The 14,445-nt window shown below is 43.1% G+C and overlaps 1 protein-coding gene across 3 annotated transcripts in view; it reads right to left on the minus strand.

Annotated features, from left to right (window-relative positions):
- Window positions 1-14,445, minus strand: part of LOC143000843 (RNA-binding motif, single-stranded-interacting protein 3-like) — a 98,170-nt gene that overhangs the window by 50,687 nt on the left and 33,038 nt on the right. For all 3 annotated transcript variants that reach the window (XM_076150287.1, XM_076150286.1, XM_076150288.1), the window contains exons 4-5: window positions 9,795-9,853; window positions 3,629-3,720 (exon numbers count right to left, since the gene is read on the minus strand). In XM_076150287.1, coding sequence (XP_076006402.1) covers window positions 3,629-3,720; window positions 9,795-9,853 — 151 coding nt within the window. The remainder of the gene's footprint in view (window positions 1-3,628; window positions 3,721-9,794; window positions 9,854-14,445) is intronic.

Here is a 14,445-nt window from a genome sequence, read left to right on the forward strand (position 1 = left end):
ATGTGCTCTGTGTATGTAGTCTGCATGTGTGTGTGTGTGTGTGTGTGTGTGTGTGTGTGTGTGTGTGCCACGTCCTCTCCTTCTTTCTCACCAAGCCAAGGCCTCCTCTTCCTCACTTATACATAGATTATCCAACAATCTCTCTCTCGCCCTCTCTCTCTCTCTCTCTCACTCACATGAAAACTATCCCTCACTCTCTGTCCTCACTCAACCCTGTAACTAATGACGTGGGAGGAGGCAATGCAGCACCTGCTGCAGACAAACACCTACACACCCACCCAAACACATGCAGTCCAAAAGAGAGGGCTGAGGGGAGTGTGAGAAAAAGAGGAGAAATGGCTAGGAGCTACAGGGAAGGATTGAGACAGATAAGGAGAATGAAGTAGGCCAAACCAGAGGGACGAGGGGAAGGTAAAAGAGAGAGAGAGAGGGGAGAGGGGGGAGGGGGAGGAGGGGGCAGGCAGGAGGTGCCAAGGACAAACTAAAATGAAGAAAAGAAGGAGAGAACAAAGGAGGGAGGGAGGTGTGAAGTGTCACTGGCAGCGGTACCATCTCTCTAATTAGCATAGTGACCTTGGTCCTCTATAACTAATAATGTACACTCAACACACACACACACACACACACACACACACACACACACACACAGAATCACTCACAGAAACACCTGTGTAAACATTAAAATGAGAATGTGATACTATGGTATAATTAGATAGAAAAAAAGCCAATTGAGAACCATTAGAGTCGGCCGAGTCAAATAGAAGACAGCAACGCCCAGTCGTCCCTGGCTTTCTATGCAACAGCAGAATTGTGTGCGTTGCTTCAAGGTTGTATAAGACACACGTCATACGGATATACAGACAGAGAGACAGACAGACAGACAGACAACTGTGAGTAAGGTAGAGAGAAAGAGGGGCAGTACAACTGCAGCAGTAATCATCTTTCAGGTCAACAGTAATTACCAGGAAGACTGAAGCAGCAAGTGCATTACACACACACACACACACACACACACACACACACACACACTCTCACCATCTCTTCACAGCTTCACTTGCTATATTTTCCTTTCCTCCCCCTTTAGTTTCTAACCAGAACACGCACCTTTCACAAAGGAGATGACACTGCAAGCTGCAGGCTTAATGAATAACTGCCTTTCACAGTGAATACAAATATGATCAAAAGCAATGTAATCTTATTTCAGCTATCTAATTAATACGTGAGTAATGTCAAGAATTTAATCTAATCATGTTGCTTGGAGGATGTCAGCGCAGCTTTCAGACCACAAACACTCGAGATGCAGAGCGGTTACATCGCTTTACATAAGGTGTTCAAATCAAACATGGGCAGACCTCCAGACTAGACGTGTTTTTCACACGGTCCTTCAGCTGCGAATCAAACACTCTCATTGAGGTGAGATCACCATTGGGATCTCAAAGAGGCGATACCTTAGAGGGTATTTACACACGGTGACCTAACGTGTCTTGGATTGATAAAATATCTATTCATACATAATCGTTCTCTCCTCCCAATGTTATGTTTGTCGCTTGGGAGTCGTAGCCTCAGCACGCAGGGTGGAGCGTGTTCATAGGAACCACAGACAACATGAGTCATTCAACAGTCAACATGAGGCTTGCAAAACTGCGAATGTACAGAACGAAAACCTATTTGTGGAGATATGACAGGAAAAATGTCTGAACACAGCTACACACAAAACTGGCCAGAGAGAGAGAGAGAGAGAGAAGAGAGAGAGAGAGAGAGAGAGAGAGAGAGAGATGGATTGTTGGTTGATGGCTGTTGGACATACACTCCATGTCTAGGCACAGCTTGACAGACTTTGATCTCCTTCTTACACACATTGCGTACTTTCCTGTATGTTCAGAAGGGTGAAAAGATGACAAGACTCCTTTTGACAGTGAGAAAAAGGCCTTTTAAACACATTTCACATCTCTATCCCACGTCACGATGCCACACTATATAAATATACATCACACCACTCTGGTGTATTCAACTCTACAGATTTAACAAGTTTAAGGACATTTTTAGGATATTTAAGCTCGAGCTGGTGGCATGTTAATCACTTTGCCTCTCTAGATGAGAAGCCGTAATGACGTTCACATTTTTCGAGCGGACTCAGTTTCTTAATCCACCACTGGCTCACATCAGTACATCTCTATCTCCAGGCCTTAATTATAATCAAATACCCCCATCAAAAATTTTCTTCCGCAGATGTCTCGTCTCTCTTTCACACGAGCTAATCACCTCCACCTCTCTCTCTCTCTCTCTCTCTACTGCCGCCACACTCTTCTCTCTTTAGTGGAAAAGAACAAAAGGTGCCACAAACCAGTAAAAGATCGAACACAAGCTCTTTCCTTATCTTAAACCTCTACATTAGCCTCAGTCAGGCTATTTGGTACCTAATGTGGTAAAACCCAAGATTTGGACAAGGCCCAAATAAGCTGTTCGTGTTAAGAAACGATGGAGTATAGAAAGAAATCTGGCATCAATGTTTTTGGAGCTGACTTTCTTTTTGCACCGCGGTTCTGAAAAGTTAGCTTGGGCAGCGGGCGTCTCGGTGCATAATTAGTTCTGGAAACAATAAGAAGTCTGTGTAATTTCATTCAGAATTGACTTCTTGCCCTCCCATCTTTCCCCTGGAAAACTCAATCTCCAAAGAGTCAAGGGTTCTTCTCACTTTAATAACAACTAAACACATCAACGGCGCTCTCCCAAACACCCCCCGAGCCGTTACAAACAAAATAAGAAATGGAAGTCTAATGAAAAGAGGTTTAATAGACGAGCAAGCCAAAGGTGGCTCAGAGGTTTGCTTCTGTTTAATTCAATGGGATGCGCCTGTAGCCTGAAAACTAGCCTCTTTTAATTGCACTATGCTCTCGTTTATGAAAGGAAGTATTCATCGATACGGCATTAATGAACCCACAAGCAAGCCCGGCTATTCAATGTCTGTAGCGCACATGGAAGGATAATGTGATTGTGCTGGTTAGGGAAGGGTTACTTCTGTAATACATTGTCCCTCCGCAGGTAAACACGCAGCAAAGTAACCGTGTTCGAGTGAAGTGACGGTCTGAGTGCTGTGATGATTACTGATTCTGCAAAATTCAGAGCCGCTATAGAAATGCGATGAATGAAAATGAGGTCATGTGAATTTGATTGAACGGTCGTATTCGCTCAGAAGCTCACACGCAGAGAGAAAGAAGGAAAGAAAGTGAAAGAAAGAAAGAAATGTGGTATAGAATAGGAACTAGATTAACTGCCGTGAGTCATCTGCTCCATTTCCCCCCCCCCATCTTTTTAGGGATTTGATCAATAATCTCATCATGGCCATAGTCGTTAATCAATACTTCTATAGTGGACGCAATCAATAATCTTACCAATGGACTTAATCAAAGCTGCACCTATCAGTCTCATGTGGATCAATGGAACGGCACAACTGATCAATTCACCGATCAATATTATCATCAAAATCCCCGTAACTATTGTCATAATCAGTGTATCAACATGTAACACTGCAGTTGTGATCGTCTTCATCCTCATCATCATCACCACTACCACCTTAGAGCGAGCAGAGCAGAGTGGAGGAAGAGGCAGAGGAAGAGGTGAGTGTTACCTTGGCCATCTGTGCCTGGACTCCACTGGCTTTGAGCGAGGCCACGGCCTTCTGGGCTGCTGCGGGGTTGTCGAAGTCCACAAAGCCATAGCCTGTACACACACACACACACACACACACACACACACACACACACACACACACACACACACACACACAGACAGCAGGGCAAACACAGAGGAGAAAAAAAGAGGAGGAGGAGCAGAAAAAGACCAAATTAGATGATGGGCAAAATGGGAAATTGGACATTTAACTGACATGGACAGAATATTCCTTGTGTGGAAAAGCAGCCAGTGGAATTTTTTTCCGCTGAAAATCCGAGCCAATGTTGTTTTCATTGCTGCATAATTAATTTACCCAATTAATGTGTCAAACTCAAGTCGGGTCACATATTTCAATGAATGCTGCTCGTTCCCTCATTAAATGTGTTTCAGCACAGAATATCAAGAGAATTGTTGCCATAACACTAACTCATGTTTGCTTGATCCAAGAAATCTTATTATGTGTACAAATGTTATTGTGCACCAACACCTCAGTCGAACGCTACCGTGTCCCTGCTTCATGTGATTACAACTTCTCAGTGTGCATCCCTCAAAGAACCCAGCATTCTCTGCAGATGTTTGTCATGTTTATTGACTCGAAACTGAGAGGCTGTAGAAAATAGTAGTCAGTCCTCCTGCATCAGTGTGATCAGGTCTGAAACGTCTCTGTCTAAGATTACAATCTGTTCAATTGTTGATGCTATGGGGCTCAAAGCTGGGATGGACAGAAAGCATTGAACGACATAAGGTCTAGACACACACGCACACGTCTTACTGTGCAGTATGGGAAGAGCTAGATGGAGACGTCCAATCGGGAGACAGAATCAAAACAGACAGACAGACAGAGGGTCTCTGCAGTGTGAATGACAGTTTGCATGCAAGTGTGTGAGGCATTTGTACCAGAACAATTCAAACTCTGTGTGTGTGTGTGTGTGTGTGTGTGTGTGTGTGTGTAACTACAAAAAGAGTAAGATTAACACACACACACACACACACTCACACACACACACACACACACTGAGCCAAAGAGAAAATCATGAAACACGGCAGCTTTGAAACTGCAGTTGTACTTTTGAGGGGGCTGAGCGTTAACACAATTAAATGATTCATATTTCAAAAACCTCATTCATTCCAATCCTTAATGTAAAAATGTTTAAAATGGAGGAATATTCTTTCTCTCTCTCTCCCTCTCTTTCTCTCTCTTTCTCTCTCACCACACACACACACACACACAAACACACACTCATCTCTCTTCATTTCTAACATCTGTTCTTGTCTGTCTGTCGTTTCCAGGATTTGGAGGCACTCTCTGTTTTTCCCATAAGCAGATGAATTTTTATTGTTCAAAGGAAGCAAGCTGCTTTCACAGCGAGATCTGCACTGACTGCACAAACAAATATTTATACTGTTGCTAATGAGAAACACATAATTTAGCCCAATGAGTGTAACGCAAACATGTAGGCTGTTTTTTTTACTATGGTATGCACACATGTCATTCGCAAACGCTTAAGCTTTGACACATTCAGGCAAGAAATAGACATGCAGAGAAGATTGCATACATACAGCATGAGCTCACCCTCTTTTTACTCATGTTGGCTTACACTTTGAACTCATGCATGTTTGTTTGACCATAGAATGTCCATGTAATTAGGAGGGAGATACAACCGAAAATAGAATGCACATGGTATTCCAGTGATCTGAGGCGGATAAGAATTTACGAGTTTCAGACCTGTAGTTCATTACAGGCATCTAGCAGAAAGGAAAATATGTATATATATAAACAAAAGCCAGACATTTCTGCCCAATGTCTGAGGTCAGTCATCATTTTTGCCATAAACAAAACTATGCAAAATGCAGGAATTTGCATTTCAGCACCTCAAAAACAACACACAGCTTCACATTAAGCAAAAAAGGAGCCTCTACCTTCAGTCAGCTGAACAGGGAATATTGAGCACATTAGACCTTCAGCTTGTTACTTTGTAAGGTAAACTTAGCTTCCTACAGCATCTGTTTGCCTGTCTATAGGTTAACTGTGTGCACTCTGATCAATAGGTCGCTTTGCAGTTGGCTCAGAAATTGTTTCGATCCTCAACACACTGCAAACAATAAACCTCAACTGTGCCTTTGGGATCCAGACTTTGCCCTCGGCCTCAGTGTGGATGTTTGGTCGCAATTGTTGTGTTCAGACCTGATATAAAGTAACAAATCCAGCCCACTATTAAACGCTAGTCCAGGGGAATTAGAGTTTAATCTGCAATGTATCAAAAGCTTTATGGTGATGTTCTGCTCACAATGACTGATTAACTATTTACGCTCATATCAAAATGTGTCCTTAGTACTGTCAGAAAATTGAGTTTGTGTCTCAGGAGTCTTGTAAATGTTCTCAAAATAAAATATTGAGTTGTTGTTGATATTGGCACGTAATTTAGCCTTGCTTGGCATTTTGGTTCCTCTGAACACGTTTTGGGGGTTGGTGTGTATTTTACGCTCCCATAACAGATGAGAGAGTTGGCAGCTTGGACAGAAAAGCATGTCACACCTCTCTTAAGTTGCCAGACGCCATTCACCATTCTAGAGACATTAATAGTAGCGATTTTTTTCCCCCATCTGATGGACCACTTTGGTGTGATGGAACATCAGCCTTGAAATGAATGTGCCATTTGTTTTGACTGAAGTCATCAATCAGGGAGGGAAAGATCTGTGTTATGTGAAAATGTATTCTCTCCCCGAGGAGGTCAGAGGTCACATATCAGCATCAATACAACGCCCCCCAGGAGCTTTTAGGGATTCATGGTCTTGCTCAAGGACACTTCGGCTGGCTGGGAGGGAGGTTGCTGTGCATATGAGCAAACGCCGACCTTCCACGGTGATGGACAGTTTACCTTAATCACCGGCACGCTGCGGCTCAACAACAGCAATGAATACATTTCCATAGGAGGTATAAGCTGAAGCCGAGCCGCTTGCTCAGGTAAAACTGCGCTCTTCATTCATATGTGGATGGAAATGATAGCTCTGCTGATAAGGATATTTCCAGTGAACAGAGGAATGATAATAATATCGCAGAATTATATAATCCCTCTCATTTTCTGCCCTGTCCCTCCCATCTGTGGCCTTATGATGACACTGAGATGGAAATTCATCTTGCTAAGTCAGGCTTGACAAATATTTCAGTCATGAATGAAAAAACACACATTTATCACCAACCGCGCACACACACACACACACACACACACACACACACACACACACACACACACAGACACACTCACACACACACGTGAATACATACACACACTGAGATACACACACGAAGGCACTGACATAGAACAAAGTATGGCAGAAGAAACACAAACACACACACACACACACTTGCACACATCCTTAGTTTCCATCTAATCTCCTGAGCTCCCAGAGTTCCTAGCCTTGGGCCATTAGATTGGGCTAACTGAGTAAGAAAGGGAGCAAAGGAGGGTGGGCAGAGGAGTGTGTGTTTTTGTGTGTATGGGGGGTGTGGGGGATGACAGAAAGGCAGTAAGAATGAGATGAGCAATGGAGGAGGGAGGAAGGCGGAGAACAGGCGGGAGAGAGGGAGACAGTGAGAGGGAGGGTGCTTGTCTATGGGAAATGGAAATCCTTTACAATCTAAAGTGGTTTCCTCTCCCTTCCTTCCTCCATCCTGTGCTCTGTGCCCTCTCCCTCCCCAGAGCTCCCACGCCGCTAACGAGAAAACTGTCAGGGTGTTATACAGTTAGCCCCGCTACCATTCACAAGGTTTAAATTATGTCAGAAGTTTTGTTTTCTTTATTTGCTGAAATGAGTAATTCTCAGCTTGGGGTCTATTTGGGCGATTGTATTAATACTGTCCGGTAATATTCACAGTACACGTTTTTATTTTTGTGGAAAGAAGCAGAAATACAGACTCCATTTGTCTACAACGTTTTAATTTTACCCAAAGGGGTTTGAAGAGGTTCTTTTAACTGGAGGTTCAAAAGGTTTGCGCAAGATAACAACAATATGTAAACTGGCCACACTCGCTATAGGATGCTCTAAGTATTTGTTTACCTCTTTGTTGAAACTTATCCCTATTTTCTCTCTCTGAAAGGATGAGGCTGTCTGCTAAATCATTAGTGTAAGAGGGTTCCCTTCCTTTTCTGTCAGCCCCAGGTTATTTTTACCCCCTCCCTCCCTTCCCTCGCTCCGCCTCCCCTTTCCTCCTCTCATGCGACCCTCCCTTTCCAAGAGAACTCTCTGTGCCAATTTGTACTCTCTTAGTCACGCTAAGCACTTATCTTGTCCCCACTGAATGCCTCTGCAATCAAACCAACACTTATCCGGTTGTAAGGCATTCTAATGGCCGGCTGATAATGAAACTCCTTCATTGTGAGTTAACAACTGGCTCTGAGATGTATGAAGTCTACATCGCGAGTGGTGAAATTGCTGACTTGGACTGCGGCTTGTAAAAGTCGCCTATGCCGCTGTTGCAGCAGCTGTTGCATGCTATGCATTAAATAATAAACAGAAATAGAATGAATTTGCATCCTGATCCAGTCAACGCCCAGTGTGGAATATATTCAGAGTAGACCAAAGCAGAGTGGTCTTTCAAAATGACCTCTGATGTATTGTTAGTGAGGGAGAACTTGGCGCCTCTTGTTGTCACACACATCCAGCCAATACTCACCTACTATATGCTTTATGGTTTAGTCACATAGACTTCTTGCTGTAGTCACTCTTCTCTACCTGGAGTTGTGTCTTTACCTCCACCAAGAAATTCTTGAGTCGTGGGTGTGTGAGAGGGAGGCTACACCAGGGTGCCCACAAGTCTAACACACTCTCACATCGACAGGCAGTTCTAATTCACCTAACCTGTGTGTGTTTGCATAGTGGGAGGAAGCCATAGGAAACACACAGATACCTACATAACATGCAAAGTATAAGCATGAACCATAAATGAAATTGTGAAAAATCCAGATTGTGTAGAAGTGATGTGTTTAAAAAAGAAAGAAATTTGCCACAGTAAAAAAAATTGTGGATTTACAAAAAAATCCTCAGTTTCCTTTTGGCTATGCTGCAATGATATCGATATCAGTTCTGGGATCAAGGCCATATTTGATTATGTAACACCTGAGCAGGTAAGGAAAGATGACTTGAAAAAATGGCTACAACTAGCCAAATAAAATCTTAAGGTCCAATGTAATAATAACATGATGGATTCAGTGGAGTGACATCATTTACAATCTTTGACATTTTCATCAATCTGACTGAATTTTTTGGGGTAAATACTTTCACAATTGCTGATTACATGGCATTTGTGCTGTTGTCCTAACAATGTCTATACCCACTGAGTGCAGCCCTGGCAGATGAGTAGCAATCACGCTGAACACACGCTCTTCTTGTGCCTCTTCAAACGCACACGACTAGAATCATATTGATTAGTGCTTTGTTCAGAGCACTCCAACAATCAAGCAGAGCCTCATCAAAAGACACTTGAGGGAGCCTCATTCACCGCAGAGACTATTCCAAACACATTGTGGGCATTGTGCAGTACTCTCCATTTTATGACAACAATGTAAACATCTTGTTTTCAAAAGCTGCTAAAGGCTGGAGTATCATTAGGGTGTAATCCTGAAATCATCATCAAAGAATGGAGAAAAAAAACTTAAGATACTCTAGCAGTGCGTCATTTGGATAGATTTAAAGATGATACAGTCATTGTGGCAATCAATAGTGTTGGGTTGTACATAAAAGAACAGACAGAGTCATTCCTGCATAGCTCACAAAGAACAAACATGTGGACTTGAAACACACTGGGCGGTTCAGAAAAGTTGAACCAATTTCTTTTACTTTGATAGCACAGCCTCCACTGCCATTTTTTTCTGGCAGCCTTTAATCCCATTTTGGAAATGTCTAGCCGTATATTTCTTGAATATGGCACAAGATGCAGCAAGTCATTAAACCAAACTTGATAAATGATACGCTAACCATCCAAAGAAAGGACTTTCTCTCATCTAACCTTCATTTTGAGCAAAGAAATGAGCTCAGATTTAAGGATGGTCTCATGCAGCTATAGGGAATATATTGGGAAAAGTCAAGTACATTGCGTTGCAGTCGAGTACATGGTCGCTCACCTTTACACTGATTAGTGTTCTTGTCCAGAATGGCCTTTGTTGAAACAATCTTCCCATATCTGTAATGACAACAAAAACACATTCTGATTAGCCACTGATGAATCCACTTCACTATTTCTAAAGTTTGCTGTTAATCATGTTCATTGAAGCAAAGACACAGATCACATTTGAGGAGTGCGGTTCACCCATGATGTTCAGTCTCATGCTTGACAAAGTTGAACAGTAAGAAGATAAATGGTCGTGTGAGATCATTTTTCTATTGAATCCATCCGCTCTTTATCTGTTTCAGATCTCAGCTGCAGGCCTTTCTGCTGTCTTTTATAAATGATGATAACCAGACGTCTGTATGTCCGCCAGTGCTGCCAGGAGGGCCTGTAAGAGAACTAAACAACCTCCATACCTCTTTTATATCCGTTCACTTTGTCAACTTTTAATTTCTCTCGTCCGTTCCACTCCACTCTCTGCACTTTCTTTTTTCATGCCTCTTTCTTTGTCTAGTTCCTTCATTTTCCCCCCTGCATCCCACCTCAATTTTCTCTTCCCTCTGTTCTCAGTGAGAAGTTAATAAAGTTTCTTATCAGCCCGGTCTTTCAGTCCTCCTGGATAGAGGGGGGAACAAGAAACAGAGCCGTGAGAAACGGAGTGAGCAAGTATGAGAGAGACGGAAAGAGACAGAGATGAAGAGACACAAAGATAGAGGGAGAGAGAGAGACGGACCTTTAGAAATTGACAGACAGCTTGAATCACTGAAATCAGCTTGGATCACTGCCTGGTTCTGTGAATGAGAGTTTTTAATTAAGGTCTTAACACTCCTGCCCAATGACTGACTGGCTGGCTGAGTGACTATCAAACAGATTGACTGACTGACAAGCTGACTGACTGAGTGACGGACCGACCGGCTGACTGACTGCCTGCCGGCCCCAGGTGTGGGATGAAAGAATATTACCTCTCCTCGTTTGGAGAGACACAGGTATGCAAAGCCTAAGGAGAAACGTTAGAGAAGACGATAAATGAAAGATATACTGTGGGAGGTTATGAGCAGAGGGAGCGAGGAGTGAGCGGAAAGCGGGCGAGCGAGAGAGAGAGAGAGAGAGAGAGGAAGAGAGACGCACACAGACTCAGAGGAGTTAAAAGAGAAATGAGAAATAGACGAGGAGAGGGAGAGCAGTCAGTCAAAAGATAAAAAGAGACGTTGAAGGCAAGAAGGAAGCGAGGTAGTCAGGGAGCGATGGAGAGATTGTAAGAGGTGTTTAATAAAGAAGAGATCATTTAGTTGTCACCATCAGGAGAATGTCTGTCAGCCAACTGCTTCATGTGGGAAGAAGAGAATAGAGGGACGCTCATCTGACAGGCTTGCATCAAACTCTATTGGGACTGGAGACTTAAGGAATAAAGACAGAAAAGAGGCTCTAAGAGGCTGCGATCACTCGTTACACGACAGCTGTGCGGCTTATGATCGTAAAAATTGGTGGAGATGAAATAAAGTCTCAATACTTTCTTTGCGAGTCAGGCATCAAACATTTGAACAATGGCCAATTTTCAGACGGCAAATTCAGATATTTTTAGCGTATTTACAAAGGCACGGTGTTGACGGGGTTGAAAATAAAAACGCAATGTTTATTCTGGTGTTTTTCACGCAGTCATGGCCGACGGTAAACAAGGTCTTTGGCCTGTGGTGTGGGGAGCAATCCAAGGGTTGCAGACATGGAAAACAGTGAAAAAAAGAAAAAAAAAACAGGCAGGACCTTTCGCCCACACATATACACAAACACAAACACGCACAGGCAGACACACAGAAAGGAACACCACAGATCAAAAACACCAAAGCAATAATCACACACATTACACACACCATCTGGCAAGAGGCAGATCCTTGTTGACTTCTGCCTCAGTATGATTCAAGCTCACTGTGTGTGTGTGTGTGTGTGTGTGTGTGTGTATACACCTACATATGTGAATGTGTATGCCAGGGCAAGGTTGAGTTTGCTGGTATTTGTGTGGGTGCACCTCCCTGCGTGTGTGTGTGCGTGTGTGTTTGTGAGGTGACTGTGAGTGCATGACAAAGATCTCATGCATCAACAGTGTTTTGACAGATTGTTTTCTTCCCAGCAAAAAAGTGAGTGTTTGAGAGAGTTTGAAAAAGAGAAAGAGGGGGGGAGAGAGAGAGAGAGAGAGAGAGAGAGAGAGAGAGAGAGAGAGAGAGAGAGAGAGAGAGAGGGAGAGAGAGAGGGAGCTAGGGGGGTGGTAGAATTTGACCTGGCTTGACACACTCATATGGACTCACACGTATAAAAAAGAACAGATGTGGAAAGAGTGTGTTCACAGTTGTCTTTTCAGCTTCAGGTGTACAAACCATGAATGTTCCCATGTATTAACACACCTGTTCCAGTTTTTGTTACACTGGAGGAGAGGAGAGGAGAGGAGAGGATGGAATGAAGTAATGTGAAATTCCAAAAAACATTTCCCTGTCCAAAATATTGTTTAACTGGATTTCATTTACTGGGAAACTTCCATGCTATCCAGACAGTTACTCAATCAGCCATTGTGAGGGAGAAACAGAACTAAGTATTGATAACAGATTGGATCAAATGAGAGGGGGGGAGGAGAACGGGAGGGTGAAGGGTGGAACAAGGAGATTAAAGTGCAGAATGTCCCGTTCTGTTTTCAAGTCCTAACTGGAAGCAAGGCGATCCTGTCATCTCTCTCTCTCTCTCTCTCTCTCTCCCTCTCTTTCTCTTCCACCCACTTCTTCATCCTTTCATTGATTCCAGCACAGGCCTGGAGCTTGTTGAAATAACATTGACCTGCACTTGACCCAGCAGCAGTGACACACGAGACACTCATAAAAAGCCATTCAGATGCTTCAAACATACTAGAAGGAGCCAGATGTTCAAGGTTAGCACTTGCGTATCCCATTACTCAACAGTCTGCCAAAGAAAAACGAGGGGAAATGATTCAAATGGGATTTGAGCGTGAATGTTGTTTCCTCCAGCGCGAGATGTTCATCATAACCGGCGTCTAATGAGACCTAAGTGTGAAGCAACAGCGGAGCAAATTTCCGTCAAGATGAAAAATGTGATTTTCCTCAGTTATAGTCGCAGTTCCACGTCCAAACTTCTGTTGGCTCCTCGAAATATATAAAGCATATACAGAACGCCAAGCTGCTGGGGTTTTGTTATTGTACTAAAGGATGATACACGAGTGGTCTTTTCAAGTCCGTACCAATTTATTCCCAATCTATTAATTACCATCCTCTCCCGATCCCATGACTTCATCCACAATCGGTCCGATTCAATCCAAATCCCGTCACTCCTAATCCCGTTTCAATCCTGAGCGATCATTTCCTGTGTCGTAAGGAACCCGCATCGATCAAAAACAAACAAAAGTGATCTCACTGCATGTGACAGGCAGCGCGCGAGATGGGAACCCCTCTGTGTACGGACAATGTCAGGTTCGATGCGTGTCAAAAACGATGCGTGTGTACGAAAAAACACATCATCTTATCATCCCTCTGCAGCAGTTTATTGATATGGGTTGTAGCAGCAGTCATATGGTGAGATTGCGCTCCTAAAATGTCTTTGTTACAAGCTGTCTTTGGTCACAACAGCAGTAACTTGGCAGATGATGGATGTGTGACATGACGCAATCTAGTGCTACCGTTCATCATAATTGCTGAATGTGTGTTAACGTTCATCTTCGCTCTTCTCAGGACTGTGTGGGTGACCGATAAGCACGGGGCAACACACTTCCAGTGTACAATGGAGCATCTTATGCCAATAGGTCTCATCAGCATAATAACAGTAAAAATTGAATGTTACTGTGTCCTTTCTTACAATCTGACAATAACAAATAATAGGTAGAGAATACATCAAATCTGTGCTTCCTATGGGCCCTGCAAGATTCTATAACAGAGTTCCTGTGTAGTACTGTTTATTATGTCCCATTGGCTTTCCTCTAATCATGAAGTATGCATTGCCCCCTATACATATTGTGTAATGTTTGTTTATTATGAGCTATAAAGTGCACGTGCTGGCTGCTAAGGCTATAAATCCTTTCCCTGCATTAGAAACCACAGAATGTCTTTCCAAAGCATATAGTTTTGGACAAGTTGTCATTTTTAAATACGTAGCCATTCCTAATCCCTGCTTAACTTTAAATGCCCCCCACAATGCAACATAAAGAGAAGTAAGACCACTTACATTAACAGAATTTCTCAGATTGCTGAGATTTCAAATGCAAAAAACCGAGTAGACCCATTTTTTACAGGAATGACAAAATCTACGAGGACTGTGTGTGTGTGTGTATGTGTGTGTGTGTGTGTGTGTGTGTGTGTGTGTGTGTTTGTGTAGAGACTGCTCAGAGGCTCCTCAGAGCATGATATTTGTGGTTTTGTTCAGTTATGGATGCTTAAACCTTGCTCACTTGCTCTTTGATGCACGCACATCCACACGCGCACACACACACACACACAGTCAGTATTGCACCTTCTCTCCAGGATGACTGTGAGGGCATAAAAACTACACCGTCCTTATTTTGTGTTTTTCTTCGTTTTGTGTCTTCTCTCATGCAGATGGGCACTCAAAAACACACACACACACACAAATGTATTGTACATGCAGGTTGGCCGCTGTGTGTGGTGTGCCCTAATTGG

The sequence above is a fragment of the Genypterus blacodes genome, unplaced genomic scaffold, assembly GCF_046128005.1.
Source record: "Genypterus blacodes isolate CSIRO-AG114 ecotype Tasmania unplaced genomic scaffold, CSIRO-AGI_Gbla_v1 ptg000052l_1, whole genome shotgun sequence".
In the NCBI taxonomy this organism is placed as follows: domain Eukaryota; kingdom Metazoa; phylum Chordata; class Actinopteri; order Ophidiiformes; family Ophidiidae; genus Genypterus; species Genypterus blacodes.